General features: G+C 56.2%; 1 protein-coding gene across 2 annotated transcripts; it reads left to right on the top strand.

Annotated features, from left to right (window-relative positions):
* The first annotated feature begins 1,036 nt into the window (after positions 1 to 1,036).
* On the top strand, positions 1,037 to 7,749 carry SMUG1 (single-strand-selective monofunctional uracil-DNA glycosylase 1). Of its 2 annotated transcripts, none has more exons than XM_055337098.1 (4): positions 1,037 to 1,074; positions 2,133 to 2,356; positions 4,334 to 4,635; positions 5,658 to 7,749. In XM_055337098.1, the coding sequence occupies exons 3-4, from the start codon at positions 4,402 to 4,404 to the stop codon at positions 6,183 to 6,185; spliced, it is 762 nt and encodes a 253-aa protein (XP_055193073.1). In that variant the 5' UTR covers positions 1,037 to 1,074; positions 2,133 to 2,356; positions 4,334 to 4,401; the 3' UTR covers positions 6,186 to 7,749. The 2 variants fall into 2 exon arrangements, with proteins under 2 accessions (XP_055193073.1, XP_055193072.1); XM_055337097.1 differs by lacking the exon at positions 1,037 to 1,074 and adding an exon at positions 1,087 to 1,465.
* Positions 7,750 to 12,658: the final 4,909 nt, after the last annotated feature.

Below are 12,658 nucleotides of genomic sequence, written 5' to 3'. Positions count from 1 at the left end.
GCCTTATGGGGTCTGCGGTGTGATGAAAACCTGAGAGGTGGGACACAGAAATATACCGAGATGCGGGACAAGAACAAAATCAGGAGTGGGACGGCTCTGGACATTGTTTTGACCTGGGGAGGTAGGAGGGTGCGGCCTTGGGATTAGGCATGTTGGAGGGAGGTGTTTGGGACAGAGGATTGGAGGGGAAGGATCGGGCGGGATGGGAGGCTATGGGCTAGGTAGGGCTAGGTCGGCTGAACCGCGGTGGGGGGGGGGAGAGCTGTCAAGTGGGAGAGGCAGGGATGGAGACATAAGCTGGGGCTTATGTCTTCAAGCATCACTAAAGAGTTGTTGGGGGACCCCAGAAGTGCCCTGGGGATGTTCTAGACACATGCTTGGGGGGCTGCCAAGGAGAGGTCTCCTGTCCGTGGGGCAGCAGAAGGACCAGAAACGGGTCTCTAACCATTGGTAAAGCCCTCAGGTGCGCTTCGAGACGGGGTGGTTAAAGTCTCTCTCTCTCTCTTTTTTTTTTTTTTTAAGATTTTATTTATTTATTCATGATAGACACAGCGAGAGAAGCAGAGACACAGGCAGAGGGAGAAGCAGGCTCCGTGCAGCGAGCCCGACACGGGACTCGATCCCGGGACTTGGGGTCACGCCCTGGGCCAAAGGCAGGCGCCAAACCGCTGAGCCACCCGGGGATCCCGGTTAAAGTCTCTCTCTCCCTCTTTTTTTTTTTTTTTTTTTTTCGGTTAAAGTCTCTTGATTCGCGGTCCCGTTAGCTACAGTCTTGATGCACTTTTGGAAGGGCCTTGCCTTGCTCCAGGGCTGGAAGCCAGGGCCTCCGGGCCTTCCTGGGCCTGCGCTCTCTTAGGCTTCCCGGCTTCCGGCCCCGACGCAGCGGATGAACTACAATCCCCAGAGTCACTTAGGCCTCGTGCAGCACGCCTTCCGGGGATGGGAGTGTTTCCGGCGGAAGTGGCCGCGGCCGCGCCAATCCCCTTCGCCAAACAAAGCTGACTACGACTCCCAGTGTCCTCCGCGCCCGGGGGCGGGAAAGGGGGACGGAAGCCGGATGGAGAGCGGAACCTGGTGAGGAAGTGGGAGCCGGAGGGCCGGGGGTCCCGGGGGCGGCGTCGCGCTTCGGCGCCGCTTGCTGCCTCGGGGGCTTGGCGGCGGCGGAGGGGGAGCCGCGGAGGGGCCTTCCCGGCGGGCGAGCCACGGCGTGGGCAGCCCCGCCCCGGTGCCCCGCGTCGCGCCCCGGCCCTGCGCGCTGGCGACGCCCCCGCACGGACCTCGTGTCGGCGTTCAAGGCTCCGGGCCTCGCGCGCGGCGCCGGGGCTTCAGGCTCCTCCGGTTCCCGCCGGGGCCCCGTGCGCCTGGCCTGTGCCGTTCGTCCTGGGCTTCTCGCCCGTCCGGAGGCGCCTGCGGTGCCGACCATGGAACAGACCCGTCGAAAAAAACAAACAAAAACCCAGACGAGGTAACAGTTGGTTGTAGGGGGATGGAACTTGTGATTTTCGTTCTATAGAGAGCAGAGGTAAAGGCTTGGCGGGAGAGGAACGCGGAGATGAAAGCAGGAGTAGACGTGGATTCAGGGGGATCCCTGGGGGGCGCAGCGGTTTGGCGCCTGCCCTTGGCCCAGGGCGCGATCCTGGAGACCCGGGATCGAATCCCACGTCGGGCTCCCGGTGCATGGAGCCTGCTTCTCCCTCTGCCTGTGTCTCTGCCTCTCTCTCTCTCTCTCTCTCTCTCTGTGTGTCTATCGTGAATAAATAAAAATTAAAAAAAAAAAAAAGTGGATTCAGGGGCCGCCCGGACTGCGTCGCTCGCTCTTAGGGGGGCCCTGGAACCCGAGCCCCACAACAGCCTTGCGGTCTGCAGCACAGGTCGTAAAGGTCAAAGGCAGGCTCAGCCTAGGACGAGAGCAATCCCGGGGCTGGGGCAGCCCGGGCACCGACCTTGGCACTTGCTGGGAGAGGCAGAGCGGGCCGAGACCTGGGAGTCCTCCAGGCCCCTTCTCGGCCCTTGCCGGAGCCCCGGCGGCTCTGGTTAGCCATCTGGACAGAGCAGCAGACTTCGCAGATGAGCCCCGAGAAGGCGTTCCTAAGACCGGCCCTGACGTTTTTTTTCTCTCCCACTTCCCCTAGGTTCAGATCCGAGAACGGGTTGATGGCTCAAGCTCTTCCGTCCACACGAGGGTCCCACCTGGGAGAAGATTCCGGCCCTAGGGGAGGCCCAGACACGATGGAGATCCACCCAGAGCCCGGGAAACCCTCAGACGACCAGAGTGCCAAGTGGGCAGCTGAGCCTTGAGTGAGCTCGGGCTCTAGAGGCGCAGAGGAGTGCGTCAGGAAGGACTCCTTGGCAGAAGGTACTGTTTGTTTTATTTTATTTTTTTTATGATTTTATTTAAAGTATTTATTTATTTATTTATTATTTATTTATTTATTTATTTATTTGAGACACACAGAGAGAGGCAGAGACACAAGCAGAGGGAGAAGGAGGCTCCACGCAGGGAGCCTGATGCAGGACTCGATCCCAGGACCCCGGGGTCACGCCCTGGGCCAAAGGCAGATGCTCAACCGCTGAGCCCCCCCAGGCGTCCCGGTAGAAGGTAGTTTTAAACAGGACTGGGAAAGGTAGGATGGACAGAGTGAGCAGGTGTTTGTTGGCTCCCTAATAAAAGGTACGACCTTGAAGATACAAAGGGAAGTTGAACAGGCTTCTGATCTGTCAAGTCGAGGCAGGGCGGCAAGGTGTGAATCGAGGAAGGTGCCGCGCGGTGGTGTTCAGCCGGCATCAACCATGAGGATCACCTGAGGTCTCCCAGCAGACCCACTCGCGCGTGCGGTGGGGCTGGGACGCCGCGGCACATGCCACCGTGTCCTAAGGGGAAGGCGTTCCCCGTGGGATCATTGGAGCTGCGTCTCCAAGGGTGGGCATGGCTTGGGTGTATGGAGAGGCGGGGGAGTCACAGTCCCGGTTGACTCCAGGAATGTATTCGGTTGGGTTTGAAGAAATGGCAGGTGCCAAGTTTGGGGACTTGGAGTAGGAAAGGCATTTTGAAAGCGTGAGTGGAATGCTCAGGCCGGAACACTGGGTTTGGCCGGGAGTTGTGAGGAGGAGGACTGGAAGGCGTGGTCTGTGTAGACGATACAGCTTGCTGGAGTGCTCCCTCTGCCTCCTCTCCCCTCTTCTCTCTCCTGCTTCTCTACTCCCCCCAACCCCCACTTGCATGTAACATTTCATTCCATCCCTCACGTTACTATTCTTGAGTGGATGTTATTATTTAAAGATTTTACTTATTCATGAGAGACAGAGGCAGAGACACAGGCAGAGGGAGAAGCAGGCTCCACGCGGGGAGTCCGATGCGGGACTCGATCCCGAGTCTCCAGGACCAGGCCCTGGGCTGAAGGCGGCGCTAAACTGCTGAGCCAGCCCCCGCCCTGGGCTGCCCTTGAGCGGATATTATTCCTAGTATTTAGATGAGAAAACCTGAGGCTCTGGCCACGGTTACATAGCTTGTAAGGGGCTGTCCTAAGTCCGGTAATCATCCTGCTGGCTGCTGAGAACTCTTGCATGTGGGCAAGAAGCTGGGCTGGGCCTGAGGGGGTTGTTGGAAGAGCAGGGCGGCTGACTGAACCGCCTCGGGCAGGATGAGAGTGGTTAAGAGCCTAGCCTCGAGTTGGGTAGTTTGGGTTCAAATCCCAGCTTCATTACTTGCTAACTGCGTGACCCTGGGCAAGTTGCTTGATCTTTCTAAGCCTCAGTCTTCTCACCTGTAACATGGGAGCAATAATCTTTGCCTCATGGGGTTGTTACGAGGATCAATGAGGTGTAGCTGGCACAGAGCAATTGCTCACCACCTGGAAGCAATTGTAATTAGCCTTCTGTAATTAGTCTCTGGGCTCTGGCTGTGCACCTGCATCTCATTCTCCAGCACATTGGTTTCCAGGACACAGCCCGTCCTGGCCGAGCTTGTTTCATTAAGGATGACATTAGAGTGCTGAGAGTTTGCCACCAGTAAATGTGTATTGAAAACCTCCCATGTGCTTGCCATGGCCTTGGAACTAGCGACTCAAGGCTTACGCCTGATGGAAAGGAGGTTTGGAGTGGGGGCTGGTGGGCCGTTCTCACCAGGTGACATAAAAGGAGGAGGGACACTTGAGGAAGCGCCAAGTGGAAGTGCCCTTCACTAGCAAGAACTGAGATGAGCGCAGCCAAACCTAGAGGGTGGAGGGTGACTGATGGTCTCCTCTGAGCCCAGGAGAGGGTAGCCCTGGCCAGCCTGGATCCCTCTCACTCTACAGCTGAGGGCTGATGGAGCCTCTGTCCATCTCTTTTCCAGGTGACAGTCACGTGGCTGTGCCCTAGGCTTATCCAGTGGGGCCCCTCCATGAACCTGCAGGTGCCCTGATGGAGCCCCAGCCTTGCCTTCGAAGCTTGGCTGAGGGCTTCCTGGCGGAGGAGCTGCGGCTCAATGATGAACTGAGCCAACTGCAGTTCTCAGAGCCTGTGGGCATCATCTACAATCCTTTGGAGTATGCGTGGGAGCCACACCACAGCTACGTGACCCGCTACTGCCGGGGCCCCAAGGAAGTGCTCTTCCTGGGCATGAACCCCGGGCCCTTTGGCATGGCTCAGACTGGGGTAAAGGGCTTGGCTTCCCCTGGTGGGTGGAGTGGGAGGCTCCCAGGTGGGTGTGGGCTGTGTGCTGCGGGGAGGAGCATGTGCACGCCTGTGGACATGTTTGGGTACCGGCCCCCTGGTCCCCCCCCCCCCCCGCCCCCCATACACATGCTGGCTCCTGCGGTCGCAGACACTCTCCTGGCCTTGCCGCCCATAGCTAACCGAGCACATTAACGGTAGTTCCGTTTCCCCTGTGAGCCGTCCTCTAATTGCCTCTGCGAGCTCTTCCTTCCGCCAGCCCCATCCTTACCTTGCCGGATCTGCTCTGCCTAGAGTGTGGTTGGGGTCGGGAGAGGGACCAGGAGTACTGGGTCCTCAGGGGGCTGGTTGACAGGCGAGGCCTAGGCCTCAGCCCACCCGCTTCTGTTTCTTAGCTGAGGAGGGGTTCAAAACGGCGGGCTCTGAGGCCTGCCTGCTTCCCTTTCAGATGGCAGGATGAGTGAATGCCCTCAGTGGGGATGCTGGGCCATGGGGGCGGGGGAGAGGCTTCAGGGCAGGAGGCTCAATCGCTTTTATTGACCCCAACTGGGGGATGAAAGGTGATCAATGATGATCGATGGAAGTGACGGCCTGAGGCTCGGGGCTGAGAGGGCACCCAGAGAGCAGTGGTCAGTCCTGTCCTTGTGGCTCCTCTAACCCCGGCTGTCTGTCTATCTCAGACCGTCTGTCTGTCCCCAGTACTACGCATCACAGCCTGTGTAGGGCTGGATATTCCCATGTACCCTCTGTACTTGGTCCCAAAGGCAAATGGGGGTAGAAGAAGCAAATAGATCCTCTGCACCACAGTCCACAATGAAAAATTGGAGAGAGATGGGCAGGATCAAACCAGAGGGCCAGAATCTTTGTCTCAGGCCTTTGGGTGAAGGGGTTGGGGGTGGGGTGTCCAGGCTGGATCTTCACAGAGGGTATAGAGGGCTCAGCGGGTCCAGAACGCAGGCGACACGTCTCCAGACTGAAACCCTCCTGTCTCTCCTTCCCGGCAGGTGCCCTTCGGGGAAGTGAACGTAGTCCGGGACTGGTTGGGCGTTGGGGGGACTGTGTCGACCCCGGCCCAAGAGCACCCGAAGCGCCCAGTGCTGGGACTGGAGTGCCCTCAGTCAGAGGTGAGCGGTGCCCGGTTCTGGGGCTTTTTCCAGAACCTCTGTGGACAGCCCGAGGTCTTCTTCCGTCACTGTTTTGTCCACAATCTATGTCCTCTGCTCTTCTTGGACCCCAACGGGCGCAACCTCACCCCCGCCGAGCTGCCGGCCAAGCAGCGAGAGCAGCTTCTTAGGGTCTGTGACGCGGCGCTCTTCCGGCAGGTGCAGCTGCTGGAGGTGCGGCTGGTGGTGGGCGTGGGGCGGCTGGCGGAGCAGCGGGCACGGCGGGCGCTGGCCGGCCTGCTGCCCGAGGTCAGGGTGGAGTGGCTCCTGCACCCCTCCCCCCGGAGCCCGCAGGCCAACAGGGGCTGGGAGGCAGCGGCCAAGGACAGACTGAGTGAGCTGGGGCTGCTGCCACTGCTCACGAGGTGAGGGCCCCTGCGGCCCCACGTCACCCGGGAGCCGGCAGAGGACCGCAGGCCCCAGGCCGGAGCAGCCAGGCCCCTGGGCTCCCTGCTTGCTGGGACCTGCCGCCGCAGGTTTGACACTACTGCTTGCTCCCCCTTCCTTTGAGCGTTGTTGCCTCTGGTCCTGTGGTAAGAGCGGCACGGGACTTGGCATCTGCTCACCTCACCGGTTCCTTGGGCGCCTCTGGTCGGTGACGGTGGCCTGAACAGTGACCTTTGGAGCTGTCTTTGCTGTGATGGAGATCCTGCCCGGACCCCCACCCGTCCTCACAGAACAGCCTCCTTCAAGCTGAGCCTTTTCCTCCGAGGGGCCGGAACAAAGCGAAAGACACGGATGTGAAGAGCGAACTTCTTACGGGAGACTGAGGCTGGATCAGAGGAAGAATTCAGCGTGGCGGGAGCCACGGGGCGGGCGGGCGGGCGGACACGGACCAGAAGACCTGGATTTTCATCTCGGCTTTGAGACTTTATAACTTTGGACAAACTGAGGAACCTCTCCAAGCTCTCAGGATCCTCATCTGTAAGAGGGGGATCCCCGCTCCGTGGTGTTGGTGGGGATTAAGTGAGAAAACACTTGGAAGTGCCTTGCGCAGTGCCTGGTGGGTGGGTGCTCCTTACACCTCTTGCTTTCTTGCCCCTTGGTGGGGGCATCACTACACAGCACTACAGAGGGCGCCCCCCCACCCTGAAGCCCTTGCTGGGTGAGGGGCAGATCCTCCCCCTGCCAGGGGTGGACCAATAACTATGAAAAACCCAGCCTCTGGTTTTTCAGCCCAAGCATTAAAAACTCCTCAACCTGGGCAGCTGGGTGGCTTGGTTCAGCGGCTGCCTTCAGCTCAGGTCGTGATCTTGGGCTCCCCGCTCAATGGGGAGCCTGCTTCTCCTTCTTCCTTTGCCCCTCTCTCTGCGCGCGCACACGCTCTCTCTCACATAAATAAATAAAATCTTTAAAAGAAAAAACCCAGTTCCTAAACCCTTTTGTGTTGTCCTTTTCCCCCCTCCTGCATGTCTGGGATGGAAGTGGTAGTTTAGTTTTTCCCTTCTCTTACCTCTACACTGTGTGCAAAGAGTTCCCCTGGGTATCTGGGGGAGATGACGTAAACAGGCCTCTGATTGTTTTACCAGAGCCTCAGGGGCTCCGTGGGTCTGTCTGCTACTGGGGCCCTGTGGGGAGCAGGTGATGTGGATGGAGCATGCGGTCTCCACCTAACTCATTTCTTAGGTCTGCCGGATGACTGGTTGGCGTGCCCTAAAACGGGGCTGGGAAGGTGAAGCAAACTGGTAATAGAGTGGGTCTTGGGACCCTTGTAATGAGGAACACATGGTTGGACTCCAGCTCCTGGGACAGGTCATCTTCAGCTTTCAGAATTCATAAGACTTTTAGTATAGGGGCGCCTGGCTGGCTCAGAGGAGCACGAGGCTGTAGATCTTGGGGTTTTGAGCTGGAGCCCCATGTTGGGTGTAGAAAAATATAAAAAGACTTTTTAGTGTAAGTGTCCCCCATTTGTATAATAAAGAACTTGACTGCCTTTTGTCCTTGGTTCTTGGGAGGGAGTCTCTAAACTCTTGGAATTTCCCAAGTGATAGGAGTGTCTTTGTCGTTCACGGCAGGGGTGGGGGCCAGACCACACACCTGAGTGTGCTGACATTGGCTCTGGATGAGGACTAGGACGACGCCAGGAAAGGCCAACCATTTGGTGAGTGGGTTGGGGCTCCCAGCCAGGTGGTATCAGCCTGAAGTGGGTGGGGTGGGGGAGGCAGGAGATTGAATTCCCCCACGTGGTCAGTGGTTTCAGTTGATAATACACAACGAGAAACCCTAATGAAAATTGGACACGCAACCAGCCAGCGTGCATCTGTTGGGGCAGCCCTGGTGGCTCAGCAGTTTAGCACCACCTTCGGCCCCGGGCGTGATCCTGGAGTCCCGGGATCCAGTCTCACACTGGGCTCCCTGCATGGAGCCTGCTTCTCCCTCTGCCTGTGTCTCTGCCCCTCTCTGTGTCTCTCATGAATAAATAAAATCTTAAAAAAAAAAAAAAAAAAGACTGGCTTCAGTGAGCCTGTCAGACACAATGGCTGCAACAGCACGGTGCTGTGTCCTTATGGACGATACTGGAAGCTGGGTTTGGAGCCCTCTCAGCCCCTGCCCCTTGTATGTCTCGCTGGTCCTGGTTTGCATCCTGTGTGATGAAGCTGTGGTTCTAAGCGCGGAGTTCTGTGAGTCATTCTAGTGAATTGCTGGACCTGAAGTGGTCACGGGAACCCCTGAATTTGTAGCCAGTTGGAAGCACAGGTGGCCTGGGGACCCCTGAACTTGTAGCTGGCATCTGAAGTGGGAGCAGTTGTGTTGGGGACTGTGCCCTTAAACCTGCTTGGCAGCTTTGCACCCCCACATGCCTTAGACCTCTTTCCTCCTGCTGCAGGGCTGTGGTGCTGAGCAGTCATCGCCCCGTGCCCCGGGCACTAGGTTACACACCCAAGTAGGTGCACAGAGATAAAAGCCGTCGCTCCCCACTGCGTTTAGCTGAGGTAGAGAAAGCTCCCCGGAGGAGGTGGGCCTGCAGGTGGCCGTAGACACCAGGGGCTTTGGAGAGCATCGTTATGGTCAAGGGGTGGCAAGTAGATTAGCACTGACTTTGCCCAGTTGGGAGAAAAAGCTCGGAGGTACGCTGGAGCCATCTTGCGAAGGATCTTAAATGCTAGACTCATCTTCGAGAATCTGAAGTCCAGTGGGGAAAGTGAGATGCACAGAACACACGCATTTAAAACACCCAGCGATGGGACGCCCGGGTGGCTCAGTGGTTGAGCGCCTGCCTTCGGCCCAGGGCGTGATCCTGGAGACCTGGGATCAAGTCCCACATCGGGCTCCCTGCATGGGGCCTGCTTCTCCTCCCTCTGCCTGTGTCTCTGCCTCTCTCTCTCTCTCTCTGTCTCTCATGAATAAATAAATAAAATACTTAAAAAACACCCAGCGATGAACAAGTCGAAATGACAGGTGTTGGCGAGGATGCAGAGAAAGGGGAACCTCCTCCACTGTTGGTGGAATGCAGGCCGGTGCAGCCACTGTGGAAAACAGTGCAGGGGTTCCTCAGTTGACACTAGAGCTGCCTACGACCCAGCAATTGCCCTGCTGGGCATTCATCCCAAAGATACAGATGTGATCCGAAGGGGCACCTGCACCCCAATGTGTAGCAGCAATGTCCCCAGTAGCCAAACTGTGGAAAGAGCCCACATGTCCATCAACACGTGAGTGGATAGAGATGTGGTCTATATAAACATACAATGGAGTAGTACTCAGCCATAAAAAAATGGAGTCTTGCCATTTGCATGACAGGGATGGAACTAAAGTGTCGTGTTAAGTGAAATAAATCAAAGACAATTATCTTACGATCTCACTCGTGGAATTTAAGAAACAAAACAGGATCATAAGGGAAGAGAGGACAAAGTAAAACAAGATGAAATCAGAGAGAGACAAACCATGAAAAACACAGGAGACCAACAGGGTCGCTGCGGGGGAGGTGGTGGGGGGCACTAAGGAGGGCACCTGATGGAATGAGCACTGGGTGTTATATGAGCCTGATGAGTCACTGCTACTTTTTTTTTTAATTTTTATTTATTTACGATAGAGGCAGAGACACGGGCAGAGGGAGAAGCAGGCTCCATGCGCCGGGAGCCCCACGTGGGATTCGATCCCGGGTCTCCAGGATCGCGCCCTGGGTCAAAGGCAGGCGCCAAACCGCTGCGCCCCCCAGGGATCCCCTGACTTCTACTTCTGAAACCAACATTACATTAGATATTAGGGAATTTAAGTAAAAATAAATAGTGGAGGGGTAGGGCAGAGACCTTTTTTTAAGATTTATTTATTTATTCATGAGAGACACAGAGGCAGAGACACAGGCAGAGGGAGAAGCAGGCTCCATGCAGGGAGCCCGACGTGGGACTCGATCCTGGGACCTGAGGATCACACCCCGGGCTCAAGGCAGAAGCTCAACTGCCAAGTCACCCGGGCGTCCCTCTTTTTTTTTTTTTAAACATTTTATTTTATTTTATTTTTTAATTTATGATAGTCACATACAGAGAGAGAGAGAGAGAGAGAGAGAGAGAGAGGCAGAGACACAGGCAGAGGGAGAAGCAGGCTCCATGCACCGGGAGCCTGACGTGGGATTCGATCCCGGGTCTCCAGGATCGCGCCTGGGCCAAAGGCAGGCGCTAATCCACTGCGCCACCCAGGGATCCCAGAACTTTGTTTTTATGTAAACTAGTTGACTTAAAAAAAATCAATTGATCTTAAAAATAAATAAAACACAGATCAACAGATGGGCATGAAGGGTCAGGCCCTGTAGAAGGCAGAGTGGGTGCAACGGGGTCAAGGAGGGAACGGGAGGCGATTACAGGGCAGGTGACCTGGTGGGACAGTATGGTCTAGGTGAAACCCTAGGACTGGGGGTGAGAGTGGCGAGATGGGGTAGGGCCGGGCCTAGGGGCACTGGAACGGTAGTGACCCGGACGGTGGTTTGAGGACTTAGATGCCAGCAGAGCCACTGCTTCTAGTAGAGCTGTTGTTCTTAATTCTTGGGGCACGTCTTGCCAGCAAGAGGCTGCTGAGGGTGCTGCGCCTGCCTTTTCCTAAGGGCACCATGTTAGTCTGCCGTAGCAAAATACCACAGACTGGGGAGCTTAACCAACACATTTATTTTTATTTATTTATTTATAGATTTAATTTATTTATTCATGAGAGACACACACAGAGAGAGAGAGGCAGAGACACAGGCAGAGGGAGAGGCAGGCTCCACGCAGGGAGCCCGACGACGTGGACTCGATCCAAGGACTCCGGGATCACGTCCTGGGCGGAAGGCGGCGCCAAACCGCTGGGCCACCTGGGCTGCCCCAAGCAACACATTTATCATCTCGGGTTCTTGAGGTTGGGAGTCCCCGATGCAGATGTCAGTAGGTGCAGTTTCTCCTGAGGCCTCTCTCCTTGGCTTGGGGACAGCCGCCCTCCCACGGTGTCCTCCCATGGCCTTTCTCTGTCGCTCCTCTTACAAGGACACCAGTCATTTTGGATTAGGGTTCCACCCCTGTGACCTCATTTAACCTCAATTACCTCTTTAAAGGCCACGTTGGGGGGTAGGGTTTTGACATATGAATTTGGGGGATTGGGAGACACGATTGGGCTCATAACGGGCATCTCATGCCACTGTTTTCCCGTCCCCACCAATGTGGGCCTCTAACAAAACAGGGTCCTCAGAAGGGCCCTTCCTCCAGTCTGGGGGCAGAGTGCTGGCCACCTGCGGGCCGCCGCTCTGCCCCCGTCCATTCTAGAGCAGGTTTTCAGGGCAAATGAGAGTCTTCAGGGAGGGGAAGCTCACAGTTTTCTACTGGGCTGAGGGGAATGGAGACTTGAACTGCTACAAAACAATACTGTGAGATTTTAAAGCCACAGTGAAGCCACTTGGGATCACCTAGAATTTTGCGGTCTGAAATAGGAGCCACTAGCCACGGGGGGCTGCTTAAGTTAATGGGGCGCCTGGGTGGCTCATTCAGTTAAGCTTCTGACTTCTGCTCTTGTCGTGATCCCGGGGTCCTGGGATGGAGCCCCGCATCTGTTTGGGCTCCCCACTCTGGGCGGAGAGTCTTCTTCTCCCTCTGCCCCTCACCCCCCACATGTGGGTGTGCGCGCGCTCTCTCTCTCAAATAAAATCTTTTAAAAATTTAAGTTAATTTTTGGGCAGTCCCGGTAGTCCAGCGGTTTAGCTCCACCTTCAGCCCAGGGCGTGATCCTGGAGCCCCGGGATCGAGTCCCGCGTCGGGCTCCCTGCGTGGAGCCTGCTTCTCCCTCTGCCTGAGTCTCTGCCTTTCTCTCTCTCTCTCTCTCTCTCATGAGTAAATAAATAAAATCTTAAAAAAAATTAAGTTAATTTTGGAGTAAAATTAGGAATTCAATTCCTCAGCCTCTAGCCATCAAGTGCTCGATAGCCACACATACACCACAGATAGGGACCATCGCATCATCAAAGAAAGTCCTATTGGATAGCGCTGATCAGCAGATCAGTAGCTGAGGACCCTGCCTGCGAATCAGGATTCACTCGTGGAGGTTTTAAAAAAGGCACGTGTCTGAGCTCCACTTGAAGAGCCTTTGATTTGGGAGGTCTGCAGGGCAGCCTGGTACCTATTTTTCTCTGTGCTACAGAGGTGCAGCCAAGGTTATAAGGCAGGATTGCACTGGGTGCCTTGAAGGCAAGGAGGGGGGTCCCTTAGATTCCTTTCCCCAGTATGTCACCCAATGCCTGCGGGTGTCAAGGAGTGCATGAGTCTGGCTTGGGAGATCTACCCCAAGTGCCCATCCAAGTAACACAAGTGTCCGCAGAGTTTGTTGCTTTGGTCCAGTGATGGTGATGGAAATTCTGGTTCCGAGGAGCAAAGGAGGCTTAGAAGTCC

The sequence above is a fragment of the Nyctereutes procyonoides genome, unplaced genomic scaffold (assembly GCF_905146905.1).
Source record: "Nyctereutes procyonoides isolate TBG_1078 unplaced genomic scaffold, NYPRO_anot_genome, whole genome shotgun sequence".
NCBI lineage: Eukaryota > Metazoa > Chordata > Mammalia > Carnivora > Canidae > Nyctereutes > Nyctereutes procyonoides.
This window is presented reverse-complemented; position numbering and strand designations above follow the sequence as displayed.

What these genes read in the sequence shown, in the direction of transcription:
- SMUG1 (XM_055337098.1), top strand. Translation starts at nt 4,402, where the DNA reads ATGGAGCCCCAGCCTTGCCTTCGAAGCTTGGCTGAGGGCTTCCTGGCG. An exon ending in TTGGCATGGCTCAGACTGGG is followed by an intron (nt 4,636 to 5,657) that starts GTAAAGGGCTTG and finishes CCTTCCCGGCAG; the next exon opens with GTGCCCTTCGGGGAAGTGAA.